At 47.5% G+C, this 14,268-nt stretch overlaps 1 protein-coding gene across 4 annotated transcripts in view; it reads right to left on the bottom strand.

Moving 5' to 3' along the window:
- Positions 1-2,795: 2,795 nt before the first annotated feature.
- The window catches only part of LOC147033714 (inosine-5'-monophosphate dehydrogenase 1-like), a 51,804-nt gene continuing 40,331 nt past the window's right edge, over positions 2,796-14,268 (bottom strand). The window contains exons 14-15 of one of the 4 annotated variants that reach the window (XM_085871868.1): positions 4,593-4,681; positions 2,796-3,307 (exon numbers count right to left, since the gene is read on the bottom strand). In XM_085871868.1, coding sequence (XP_085727994.1) covers positions 3,210-3,307; positions 4,593-4,681 — 187 coding nt within the window. In that variant the 3' untranslated portion in view covers positions 2,796-3,209. Of the gene's footprint in view, positions 3,308-4,592; positions 4,682-9,039; positions 9,057-14,268 lie in introns of all 4 variants that reach the window. The other 3 variants (XM_085871866.1, XM_085871867.1, XM_085871869.1) reach the window with 3 other exon arrangements.

Raw genomic sequence — 14,268 nt, 5'->3', positions numbered from 1 at the left:
TCTTACTTACCCATGACCTAGCATTTGAAGGGCCACAAGCTTGTAGGTTTCACCAATCTCTCACTCCATAAAGGAGGTAGTTACTGGGAAAGCACGCTACGTAGTTGTACAATTCGAACACGTGTTCACATGGTAGGAATAGTGCACTTTATTGAAATCCATTTCTACAAAACATTTGCATTGCACAAAGCCATACTGGAAATGCTTGTCGTCCCTCTGAGCAGCATCAGGTCCCTTAGCAGCTCGTGGACCGCTTCGATCTGCCACATTAATGGAAAGGATATTTAGAAACCTAAACACTTGCAGAGATTCAAAGGGCAGGTCAGTACCAACTACAGGTTCATTGGGGCAAAGATGTTTTCAACATCTCTGCTTTGCTGGCTCGTCTGGTGGCCCTGCACCATTCACCTGAAGGGGAGGCAGCAGGAAGTGTCTCGTCGTAGCTCGAATGGACCGTTCATCATGTTCACAACTCCGCAATGTCCTCAAATGTCAAAACACTCGGTGAAGAGGCATCTCAAAAGAGAACTAAAATGGATGATTGCAGCGACACAAAACGGTCATCCGGCTTACGAGTGGACCTATCAGACTCTTCGTTCAAATTACAAATGTGTCCCCATCAGCTTGATGAAGTCCCACTCGAGTACCAACAATCCACCGCGTAACATCGTGGTTAATGTGGGAAACAGTGAACAACCACAGAATCTAACAGCTTGTACTAGCAAGTAGAAAGGTCAAAAGAAAAAGGTGAACTCCTTGTGAGACAACACGAGACTTCTAAATGGACTTGACCAATCTCCACTTGTCTCGGTGAACCATTTGCCATAAATTTATTGATCCATCGCTAACAATTGTGGTGAGGTGAATACAGAAGCACTCCCATTTAACGTGACATTGTGGTACATATTGACTAAATGAAGGACACAAAAGTTTTTATATGAGTAAAAATAATTCATTGAATTGACAATTGATTAGTTTTCAAATGCAATAAACGATTCGAATGGTGCACTGGGTGGACAAACTGCCGAAAGAACAAACTTGATCTCATTTAGACAGAGGTATTAATCCGAGGCAGACGTATTCATCTGTTTTGCGAACGAAGCGTGAGTTTCATATGAAAGTAAAAAGGAAGATTTTAATGTGCCGAGTTATCAACATCATTAACAAAACTCACAACATTCACCTGTGGATTCTACAGTTTGGTGTGCGAGTACAAACACAGCTCGTTTCGGTAATCACTGTCATACAAAATAAATATATACAACCAAGACCCATCTTGGTCTCTCTCTCTCTCTCTCCCCCACTTGCACAACCATACCACTCCACATCTTTCCAAAACAACTTCTGCAGCAAAGGCCAAATCATGAAAAAAACAATCAATGTATCAATGTTCTACGAGGAGTGCTAATGACAGCCAACAATGGTGCATGTTACTCTCAACAACTACCGTCATTGATGGAATGTGTTGCGATCCATGACGACAGCACGATGAAGCACATTTATGCGACACGATGACTGCCGTCCATAGCTATTCTTCACGACCAACGCCATCGAGGGAGAGCGCTGTTCTCCACGACCGACGCCATCGACGGAGAGCGCTGTTCTCCACGACCGACGCCATCGACGGAGAGCGCTGTTCTCCACGACCGACGCCATCGACGGAGAGCGCTGTTCTCCACGACCGACGCCATCGACAGAGGGCGCTGTTCTCCACGACCGACGCCATTGACAGAGAGCGCTGTTCTCCACGACCGACGCCATCGACGGAGAGCGCTGTTCTCCAAGACCGACGCCATCGACGGAGAGCGCTGTTCTCCACGACCAACGCCATCGAGGGAGAGCGCTGTTCTCCACGACCGACGCCATCGACGGAGAGCACTGTTCTCCACGACCGACGCCATCGACGGAGAGCGCTGTTCTCCAAGACCGACGCCATCGACGGAGAGCGCTGTTCTCCAAGACAGACGCCATCGACGTAGAGCGCTGTTCTCCACGACCGACGCCATCGACGGAGAGCGCTGTTCTCCAAGACCGACGCCATCGACGGAGAGCGCTGTTCTTCAAGACAGACGCCATCGACGGAGAGCGCTGTTCTCCACGACCGACGGCATCGACGGAGAGCGCTGTTCTCCACGACCGACGGCATCGACGGAGAGCGCTGTTCTCCACGACCGACGCCATCGACAGAGGGCGCTGTTCTCCAAGACCGACGCCATCGACAGAGGGCGCTGTTCTCCAAGACCGACGCCATCGACGGAGAGCGCTGTTCTCCACGACCGACGCCATAGACAGAGGGTGCTGTTCTCCACGACCGACGCCATCGACAGAGGGCGCTGTCCTCCACGACCGACGCCATCGACAGAGAGCGCTGTTCTCCATGACCGACGCCATCGACAGAGGGCGCTGTTCTCCACGACCGACGCCATCGACAGAGAGCGCTGTTCTCCAAGACCGACGCCATCGACGGAGAGCGCTGTTCTCCATGACCGATGCCATCGACGGAGAGTGCTGCCCTTCATGGCGACACCATCGAGGGAGAGCGCTGTTCTCCAAAACCGCCGCCATCGACAGCGAGCGCTGTTGTCCACGAACGATGCCATCGACAGAGAGCGCTGTTCTCCACGAACGATGCCATTGACAGAGAGTGCTGCTCTCCATGACTGACGCCATCGACGGAGAGCACTGCTCTCCAAGACTAATGCCATCAAGGGAGAGCGCTGTTCTCCACGACCGACGCCATCGACGGAGAGCGCTGCTCTCCATGACCGACGCCATCGACAGAGAGTGCTGTTCTCCATGACCGACGCCATTGACAGAGAGTGCTGTTCTCCATGACCGACGCCATCGATGGAGAGCGCTGTTCTCAATGACCGACGCCGTCAATGAAGTGTATTGCTATCCGCGACTACTGTCATCGATGGAGCGTGTTGTGCTCCACGATTATAAACCTAGGCGTACAGAGCACAGATCACTAATATAAAAAACGAATATAAAGCACAGATTTCTTTTCTCTTACTGTATTGTGGGAAAGGTGCAAAGCAAAGGGGATGTGATGACTGGAAAAGGGGGTTGGTTCAAATTCTGCTCCCTCCTGCCGCACACGGGTTCAGTCTCACCACACCAATGTCATTTTCCAACAAAAACCGGACTCAAACCAATCGACGATCAAATCTAACTCCAAATTCTTTATGGGTGGCATGTTGTGTTGTCTAGCAGCCACTGGACAAGTCTCTGTGGATTGTAGTTGCAGCAGTTTCCTGTCGTCGCCCTTCATCGGTCACAGTTTTAGAAAAGCCGTTCTTCATGACTACAAGAGAAAGAAAAAAAATATATATATAAAGAGGGAGAGGGTGGGGAAGAATGTGAGAGAGGTAAAAGAGTTGGGTAGGGATAGAGAGGAAAGGGGGGAGGGGAAAAACGGAGGATGGGTAGGGAAGGTGGGAGGATGGTGAGAGAGACAAAGAGGAGAGGTGGGTGTGTGGAGGAGAGAGAGAGTGGTGGTGGAGGAGATAGAGAGTAGTGGTGGAGAAAGGGGGAGAGAGAGAGACAGGGAGAGAGAGAGGCAGAGAGAGAGAGGCAGAGAGCAAGAGAGAGAGAGAGGCAGAGAGAGAGAGGCAGAGAGCAAGAGAGAGAGAGAGAGAGAGAGAGAGAGAGAGAGAGAGAGAGAGAGAGAGAGAGAGAGAGAGAGCAAGAGAGAGGCAGAGAGAGAGAGAGAGGCAGAGAGAGAGAGAGAGAGAGGCAGAGAGAGAGAGAGAGGCAGAGAGTGAGAGTGAGAGTGAGAGTGACATAACACCATTAGTACTGCAGAGAAACCCTTGTATGCTTTACAAAGTTTCAAGTTCAGTGCCTTTCATCTCAATTAATGGGAATATCCATTGATATGGAACTCAAAACTCAATTCATGGAAATGGACAAATTGTATAAAGGCAGAAATAAGAACCCCTCACAACAATTCCAATCCATCATGGCAACAGCCCAATAATCAAGACGAACCGAATGATTAGCAACAAATTAATTAGCTGCCGTTGTGTGCCACACTGTCACTCAGGTTATCGTGTTGTTTGTGTGTCACAGCGTCACTCAGGTTATGGTGTTGTTTGTGTGTCACAGCATCACTCAGGTTATTGTGTTGTTTGTTTGTCACACCACTAGATTATCGTGTTGTTTGTTTGTTTATCACAGTGTCACTCAAGCTATTGTGTTGTTTGTGTGTCACACCGTCACTCAAGTTATCCTGTTGTTTGTGTATCACGCCATCACTTAGGTTATCGTGTTGTTTGTGTGTCACACCATCACTCAGCTTATCATGTTGTTTGTGTGTCACACTGTCACTCAGGTTATCGTGTTGTTTGTGTGATACATCATCACTCAGGTTATCGTGTTGTTTGTGTGTCATACCGTCACTCAGATTATCATGTTGTTTGTTTGTCACACCATCACTCAGGTTATCGTGTTGTTTGTTTGTCACAACGTCACTTGGTTATTGTGTCATTTATGGGTCACAGCATCACTCAGGTTATCATGTTGATTGCTTGTCACACTGTCACTCAGGTTACTGTGTTGTTTGCGTGTCACACCGTCATCCACATTACCGTGTTGTTCGACAGTGGCGAGAGGAGTTCCTCCATTGTCAGATACGGATGTCAAGGTTCTGATGATATTTGTTACAATAACGACCCACCTGGAAGAGGATTCTTGATAACACAGATATTAAATCAAAACAACCTTTTCAGATTAAAACCATCACCGATCATTCCATACGTTGTGCACCTGCTCGAGAACAAAGCACGTCGGTCACATTCACAGAGAGTAGTGTCACTACTCACTATTCAGTTCTTGCTTAACGTCAATGAAACTGAAATGTAAATTCGATAAACTATATTATCACAGGCATTTGTGTTGTCCGAATGTATGATATTGCTTGTGTGGATTGTATCTGGTGGTAATGGTACCCGGACAACAGAACCGGAGAGGGGGTACCTGGACAAAAGGTCCGAAAAGGGGTTACCTGGACAAAAGGTCCGAAAAGGGGTTACCTGGACAAAAGGTCCGAAAAGGGGTTACCTGGACAAAAGGTCCAGAGAGGAGGTATGAAATAAGCAACAGATTTTGAAGGACTGGCTTAACTCAATTTTTTGAGAAATAATAAATTCCATCAACATTGTAAACATCATCAGATTTACGAGCAATATGTTTTGCTTGAAAAGCGCAATGAAAATAAAAACAACAAACCACAAGTACAGCAAATTACGTCAGATGTTGTGATATGGGGAACAGATGACAATTAATGATCCCAAAAATCCAGACTCACTGCTCACCTCGCAAAATCCAAGCTCACTGCTCACCTTGCAAAATACAGACTCAATGCTAACCTCACAAAATCCAGACTCACTGCTCACCTTGCAAAATACAGACTAAATGCAAACATCCCAAAATCCAGGCTCACTGCGAACCTCCCAAAATCCAGGCTCACTACTCACCTCCCAAAATAGACTCAATGCTCACCTCCAAAAATACAGGCTCACTGCTCACCTCCAAAAATACAGGCTCACTGCTGACCTCCCAAAATACAGACTCAATGCTAACCTCCCAAAATCCAGGCTCACTGTTCACCTCCCAAAATCCAGGCTCACTGCTCACCTCCCAAAATCCAGGCTCACTGCTCACCTCCCAAAATCCAGGCTCACTGCTCACCTCCCAAAATCCAGGCTCACTGCTCACCTCCCAAAATACAGGCTCACTGCTCACCTCCCAAAATACAGGCTCAATGCTCACCTCCCAAAATACAGGCTCAATGCTCACCTCCCAAAATAGACTCACTGCTCACCTCACAAAATCCAGACTCACTGCTCACCTCCAAAAACCCAGGCTCACTGCTCACCTCCCAAAATCCAGGCTCACTGCTCACCTCCCAAAATACAGACTCGGTGCTAACCTCACAAAATCCAGACTCACTGCTCACCTTGCAAAATACAGACTAACTGCTAACCTCCCAAAATCCAGGCTCACTGCGAACCTCCCAAAATCCAGGCTCACTACTCACCTCCCAAAATAGACTCAATGCTCACCTCCAAAAATACAGGCTCACTGCTCACCTCCCAAAATACAGACTCAATGCTAACCTCCCAAAATCCAGGCTCAATGCTCACCTCCCAAGATCCAGGCTCACTGCTCACCTCCCAAAATAGACTCACTGCTCACCTCGCAAAATCTAGACACACTGCTCACCTCCAAAAATCCAGGCTCACTGCTCGCCTCCCAAAATACAGACTCGGTGCTAACCTCACAAAATCCAGACTCACTGCTCACCTTGCAAAATACAGAGTGAATGCTAACCTCCCAAAATCCAGCCTCACTGCGAACCTCCCAAAATCCAGGCTCACTACGCACCTCCCAAAATACAGACTCAATGCTCACCTCCCAAAATACAGACTCAATGCTAACCTCCCAAAATCCAGGCTCACTGCTCACCTCCAAAAATCCAAGCTCACTGCTCACCTCCCAAAATTCAAGCTCACTGCTCACCTCCCAAAATAGACTCAGTGCTAACCTCCCAAAATCCAGACTCACTGCTCACCTCCCAAAATCCAGGCTCACTGATCACCTCCCAAGATCCAGGCTCACTGCTCACCTCCCAAAATCCAGGCTCACTGCTCACCTCCCAAAATACAGACTCGGTGCTAACCTCACAAAATCCAGACTCACTGCTCACCTTGCAAAATACAGAGTAAATGCTAACCTCCCAAAATCCAGCCTCACTGCGAACCTCCCAAAATCCAGGCTCACTACGCACCTCCCAAAATACAGACTCAATGCTCACCTCCAAAAATACAGGCTCAATGCTCACCTCCCAAAATACAGACTCAATGCTAACCTCCCAAAATCCAGGCTCACTGCTCACCTCCCAAAATCCAGGCTCACTGCTCACCTCCCAAAATCCAGGCTCACTGCTCACCTCCCAAAATCCAGGCTCACTGCTCACCTCCCAAAATAGACTCAGTGCTAACCTCCCAAAATCCAGACTCACTGCTCACCTCCCAAAATCCAGGCTCACTGCTCACCTCAAGATCCAGGCTCACTGCTCACCTCCCAAAATCCAGGCTCACTGCTCGCCTCCCAAAATACAGACTTAGTGCTACCCTCCCAAAATCCAGATTCATTGCTCACCTCCACTCATTTGGTCCTCCATTTTCTCACCTGTGAAAACAACTTCCCGAGTCTGTTCGGTCCCATTCTTCCCTCCAGATTTCAAGACCTGTTCACCACTACTTCTTCAGGTCATCCACCTCCATCCTGGACACCGCCCCCATCCACACTCATGATCTCTTGAACCCCAAATTACCCCATTCCCAAGTTATTGTGATTTTTTTCCCCCCTTTCCCTCAATCTTTTTCATTTGTTACTTCTCGGTTGATTTGTTCCTTTTGTTTCATCCCCACTATCCCCGTCCAGTTCTTGCTGTGTCCGTTCAGCTTGTATTCAGCTTGCTCACCCCCACATGTCCTCCCCCTCCTCTCACTGTCACTTCAAATCTGCTGTTGGGTTCCCACTTTCCATTTTATTGCACGCCATTCTGCTCCAGTCCTTTCACGAGCCTCGACAATGTACACAAAATGAAAAAAAGCATTCTCTGCAGAAAGAACGATTTGATTTTGTGATCACGAGTGCTGATACAGGTAAATATTCAGTTCATTCCACAGGTGGGCACAAACAAACAAGGGAGTGAAGGTGAGCTGTCACTCTGGATATTGGAAGGATAGCCAAGATGGGATTATTCGAAGAATCCGGACGAAATATAAACGAGCAGGGAAAGCAAGGCCAGAAGAGACCTGGTTGACAACCGATCTATCTCAAACCTGCTCGCCCCCCAATCTCTCCCATACCTATCCGCCCTTTTGATCTCCCCCACGGCTGCCGACCACCACTAATTATTATTACTGTCATTCAGAACCAAAACCCTCACCTCCATCCTGTACACCTGTTACATTCCTATCATTCAGAACCAAAACCCTCACCTCCATCCTGTACACCTGTTACATTCCTATCATTCAGAAGCAAAACCCTCACCTTCATCCTGTACACCTGTTACATTCCTATCATTCAGAACCAAAACCCTCACCTTCATGCTGTACACCTATTGCATTCTGAGAATTCAGAACCAAAACCCTCACCTTCATCCTGTACACCTGTTACATTCCTATCATTCAGAACCAAAACCCTCACCTTCATGCTGTACACCTATTGCATTCTGAGAATTCAGAACCAAAACCCTCACCTCCATCCTGTACACCTGTTACATTCTTATCATTCAGAACCAAAACCCTCACCTCCATCCTGTACACCTGTTACATTCCTATCATTCAGAACCAAAACCCTCACCTCCATCCTGTACACCTGTTACATTCCTATCATTCAGAAGCAAAACCCTCACCTTCATCCTGTACACCTGTTACATTCCTATCATTCAGAACCAAAACCCTCACCTTCATGCTGTACACCTATTGCATTCTGAGAATTCAGAACCAAAACCCTCACCTTCATCCTGTACACCTGTTACATTCCTAGAATTCAGAACCAAAACCCTCACCTTCATCCTGTACACCTGTTACATTCCTAGAATTCAGAACCAAAACCCTCACCTCCATCCTGTACACCTGTTACATTAGTATCCATCAGACCAAAAGCATACCACTAACCCCCTTCTCCTTCCCCCTCAATAAACCACATCTCTCAGACTTGTTGAACCAAACACTCTGCAATCACCAAAGCACAGAATCACTTTTTTTCTGTGCTTCGAGAAGTCGTTTTTGTGAAACACAAAGCAAGGAAAGACCAGAGTGTGAAACACCAGAGTGCAGGGTAAAAGTGAGGAGTGACCGCATGTTGCAAGGCTTCGCATGAAGCTTTCACAACACACTCACTCCACATACAAGTGCTCCAAACACAAAAGCAATGGCAGCGGCCCTCCAGAAGCACACACTAAGTACAGGGATGGTGAACGAGGAGTCAAAAATAAGAAAAGGATGGAAGTTTACTTACATGGAACAAAGGTGTGTCTGCAGCATGCATGAGATCATGGGAGAGAAAGCACACACAACAATCAACAGGGAGATTCAGGAAGTGCCAGGACCTTTGGAATGCTTCATACATGATAAGATGATTGCCAATTTAAAACTGCAATACCTGTTGTGGGATGATGATGATGATGATGATGATGATGATGATGATGATGATGATGATGATGATGATGATGATGATGATGATGATGATGATGATGATGATGATGATGATGATGATGATGATGATGATGATGATGATGATGATGATGATGATGATGATGATGATGATGATGATGATGATGATGATGATGATGATGATGATGATGATGATGATGATGTAACATGTCCATCATTAACCTTGAAATTGGGTCAGGAGGAGGTTTCAGAATCCCGGGGTTTGTTTTTATCTCCTCAATGGTTTCCAAGAGTATTTCACAGAACGCATCTCAACGTTCAGCAGAAGTGGAAAGAAGACAGGAATTCAACAAGGAGAGAAAACATTCCATTTACTACTGGAGCCGTCCCACAAGTTATGAACCCTCCTTGTAACCTCGAGATTGAAAGGTGATCGCACAATTACATGCAACTGGAATTACTACTACTACTACTCGAAACTACAACACCCCCAACTATTCACACCTCCTTCAGGGTTAGGCTCGGGAACGTTTTTTGCCCGAGTGTTTCACGAACCTGATGTTGAGGGAATTTGTTCAGTGTGCCGGCGATACGTTGGTAACTGTTCACGAAAGACACCGTGGGATCATTAACTGCCACGAACAACCGGAACTTGCAAATGGGTCCTCTGGCTCAACGTCCTTCTGATGGACCGTGCACATGTTGATCATCACTCTCCAGGGTGAGAGTTAATAGTTGGGCCGGGATTCAAACCCAGTCGAGACAGCTCAGAGGGGAGTGTGCATACCTCTTGATTATCCTACCAGCCCTACTGGATGGTTTGAGTAGAGAGAGATGTTTAAACTTTAGACATGAATGGAAAATGAAATAATAATAAAAAAACAATAACGTTTATAAATGCTTACCAGTACAGACGGTCCACGAGACGGTGGCTTACAAGTACAGACAGTTCACGAGAGTGGCTTACGAGTACAGATGGTCCACGAGATGGTAGCTTACGAGTACAGACGGTCCACGTGACGGTGGCTTAAGAGTACAGACGGTCCACGAGATGGTGGCTTACAATTACAGATGGTCCATGAGACGATGGCTTACCAGTACAGACAGTCCACAAGATGGTGGCTTACAAGAACAGATGGTCCACGAGACGGTGGCTTACAAGTACAGACGGTCCACAAGACGGTGGCTTACCAGTACAGACGGTCCACAAGACGGTGAATTACAAGTACAGATGGTCCACTAGACGGTGGCTTACGAGTACAAATGGTCCACGAGATGGTGGCTTACAAGTACATACGGTCCATGAGACAGTGGCTTACAAGTACAGACAGTCCACGAGATGGTGGCTTACTAGTACAGACGGTTCACGAGACGGTGGCTTACGAGTGCAGACAGTCCACGAGACAGTGGCTTATGAGTACAGATGGTCCACCATATGGTGACTTACGAGTACAGACGGTCCACGAGATGGTGTCTTATGAGTACAGACAGTCCACAAGATGGGGGCTTATAAGTACAGACAGTCCACGAGACGGTGGCTTACGAGTACAGATGGTCCACTATATGGTGACTTACGAGTACAGACAGTCCAAGAGACGATGGCACCCAAGTGCAGACTGCTTACGAGAGGGCGTACGAGTCCAGACGGCTTACAAGACAGTGTACGACACTACAAAGCTTTTGAGACTATGGTTATGAAGTAGCTTTCGTGTCATTGTGACAAGAAATAAATGTTCATTTCAAATTTCATCCAAAGTAAAAACAAGATTTGTTTAAAACTTGGAATTAAAGATCATCATTGGAGAAAAAATAAAATAAAACAACGCAGAGAAAAAGAACACAGAAAGCAAGTGAATGATTCGAACAACACTGGCAAACAAGAGGAAAGCTATATTTTACAAAAAAAAGGGTTACATAGTGTGATTAGAGTAAACAGGGGAAAAGTACGTGGCAAATGAGCTCTCCACCGCACGTGTGGCCGAACGGCTTACACCCAGACGTGCAGTATATAGGCTGGAATGGATGGATTCGGCTTACACGGAGACATGCAGTGTGTAGGCTGGAATGGACGGGTTCGGCTTACACGGAGACATGCAATGTGTAGGCTGGAATGGATGGATTCGGCTTACACGGAGACATGCAGTGTGTAGGCTGGAATGAACGGGTTTGGCTTACACGGAGACATGCAATGTGTAGGCTGGAATGGATGGATTAGGCTTACACGGAGACATGCAGTGTGTCGGCTGGAATGGACGGGTTCGGCTTACACGGAGATATGCAGTGTGTAGGCTGGAATGGACGGGTTCAGCTTACACAGAGACATGCAGTGTGTAGGCTGGAATGGACGGGTTCAGCTTACACAGAGACATGCAGTGTGTAGGCTGGAATGGACGGGTTCAGCTTACACGGAGACATGCAGTGTGTAGGCTGGAATGGACGGGTTCAGCTTACACGGAGACATGCAGTGTGTAGGCTGGAATGGACGGGTTCGGCTTACACGGAGACATGCAGTGTGTAGGCTGGAATGGACGGGTTCCCGCACAGCTGAGCCAGGTGTTCAAAACACATACGAGTCCCATTGAACAGTGTTCAACTCAGGGCCTCCGATCATTGGCACATCCGTAATGGTCAGTGACCAAGCTGTCGGTGTTAGCTTGGCTTGTTTGTATTGCAGCTCGGTTTGACCGGGATGAGTTTCACTCCATGGGTTAGTTTGGCGCGTTTGGTAGGCTAGCTAACAGCTTGGTAGGTTTATCGGTTGACCAGCGCTATGCAAGGTATTCAACGTGAGTGCTTCTCTGGGATACACGAACAAAGCCAACGTTGCTCGTTACATCACCCTCAGAGCTCGAATGATGATAACACGATCATTGTGAGTTGGGTAGCAGGACCAATACTAACGGCATTAGACGCCAAATAGAGCTCAGGAGGCCATGGAGGTAAACAGGTAAAAATCATTTGAATAAGTGGAGAAATCCTTCCAATGGCATCGGAGCACAACAAACACACCACCTCCATTTTGGATCACCACCACAACACGCCTGCCGTATCTCATGCCTATGTTTTTTTTTGCGAAACCACAAAGTGGTTAAATGAAAAATCTCAGAAAGCAGAGTTGGACTCGAACTAAGTTTATGTCACAATGTTTATCCAATCGAAGACCTCCTCTCTTCTATTGGTTTTTGCGTTCTTTATGAAAATGCAATGATATTTGATTCTTGGAAGAGGGCAAAAGGCCAAAGACGCACATCAGGGTGATCATGTGTGTGATGTGAAACATGATCTCTGAGGTACTGTAGGTGAAATGACAAAAGCTGTTTGGGCAACACGACAGGTGAAATGACTGTGTAATGCTCCAACAAGATCCAAAAGAACTGTGTAATGCTCCAACAGCGCCACACCCCATGATCCAGTGAATCCATGACTCCCCAGGCTTGACCCAGACGTGTATTAACCTCTGGCTCACAGTCAGCAGAGACATGAATATCACTGCCAAGGTAAGTGAATCTCTCCTCGACCTCAACATCCTCACCACAAACAGGTACAGACAGGACAGCAGTATCCAAGAAGTCATTGAAAGCCTGCATCTTAGTTTTGACCAAAGAAACCCGAAATCCCAACGGCTCAGACTCCTCATTCAGCACCTCCAGGGCCCCCAAAAGGATATCTAAAGTCTTTGCAAAGATGACTGCATCATCTGCGAAATCAAGGTCAGAGATCTTGACATTCCCAAACGATGCACCACAGCTTGATCTCTCCAACATCCTCCCCAGAATCCAGTCCATGCAAGTGCTAAGAAGTGTGGGGGCCAGTACACACCCCTGACGAATTCCAGTAACAACTGGAAATAAGTCAGAGATGGTACCACCACATCTCACAGCAACCTCAGTACCAGAGTTTAGTTCAGACATCAGATCGATCAGTTTTGGTGGCACCCCACAAAGACCAAGAATCCTCCAGAGGACATCCTGATTCAATAAATCAAACGCTTTACAGAGATGAACATAAGCTGCAAGCAGCCCCTGCCAAAACCCTCATCTGCGTTCGGTGAGGACCTGAAGAGCAAGGACACGGTCAATTGTTGACCTCTTTGGTGTAAAGCCTGACTGCCCTGGGTGCTGGTGCTCAAGGAATTGGTGGCGAATCCCATCAAGAATTATCCAAGCAAAGACCTTGCCCGGCACTGAAAGCAGTGTCAGCCCTCGGTAGTTGTTGCAGTCTTGGCGATCACCCTTTCCTTTCGAGAGAGGGACAACAAGGCCCCTCCTCCAGTCAGTTGTGATGATGTCTGTGTTCCAGGCAGAGCACAGAAGTGCATGCAACGACACAAGTGCAGCATTTCCACCAGCCTTGAGAAGTTCAGCATGGATGCCACAGATCCCTGGAGCTTTACCTCAATTAAACCGGTTCACCGCAGCCTCTGTTTCCACATACAAAGGTGGATCACAGTTGATGGGAGGGTCAGCAATAGGGATAGTAACACCCCTGACATCCAACTCAACAGCTAGTGGGTTAGCCTGGTACAGCCGCTTTAAGTAATCGGCCCAGCAGGCCTTCACTTCGGACTCCTCTGTCAAGAGCCTACCACCCTCCTCTCTAACTGCTGTACACCGAGGGATGGGCTTGGATGAACGCAATGTGCGAATCCCCCTGTAAGCAGGACGAGAATCACATGACCACAGGTGATGCTCTATCCCCTTAGATTCCTCGCACATAGGCCTCCTTGTCCACCCTTAGCGCAATACAGTTTTACACCTCAACACCCTGAACAGCTCAGCTCTGCAATCAAGCCTGACCCTGTGACTCTGGTCAATGGTATCCAGTGTCCCTTGAGAGACAAAATTATTCTTTGCCCAATGGTGGGTTCCAAGACATCCACAAGAAACATCAATGATGGTGGTCTTGAAGACACTCCACAACTCTTCAGGATTCCCCATAGCACCCAGACCTCCCATATCCCCACTCAGCCTGTTCACAAACTCCTCAGCTACCCTCTCATCCTTGAGCTTGCCAACAACCAGCCTCGTCTGGGATGGGACCATTCTCCCGGATTTAAGCTGCCACTTCAGAGTTG

This window comes from Eptatretus burgeri, chromosome 2, assembly GCF_056783735.1.
Source record: "Eptatretus burgeri isolate ZD-2024b chromosome 2, Ebu_testis_v1, whole genome shotgun sequence".
Lineage (NCBI taxonomy): Eukaryota > Metazoa > Chordata > Myxini > Myxiniformes > Myxinidae > Eptatretus > Eptatretus burgeri.
This window is presented reverse-complemented; position numbering and strand designations above follow the sequence as displayed.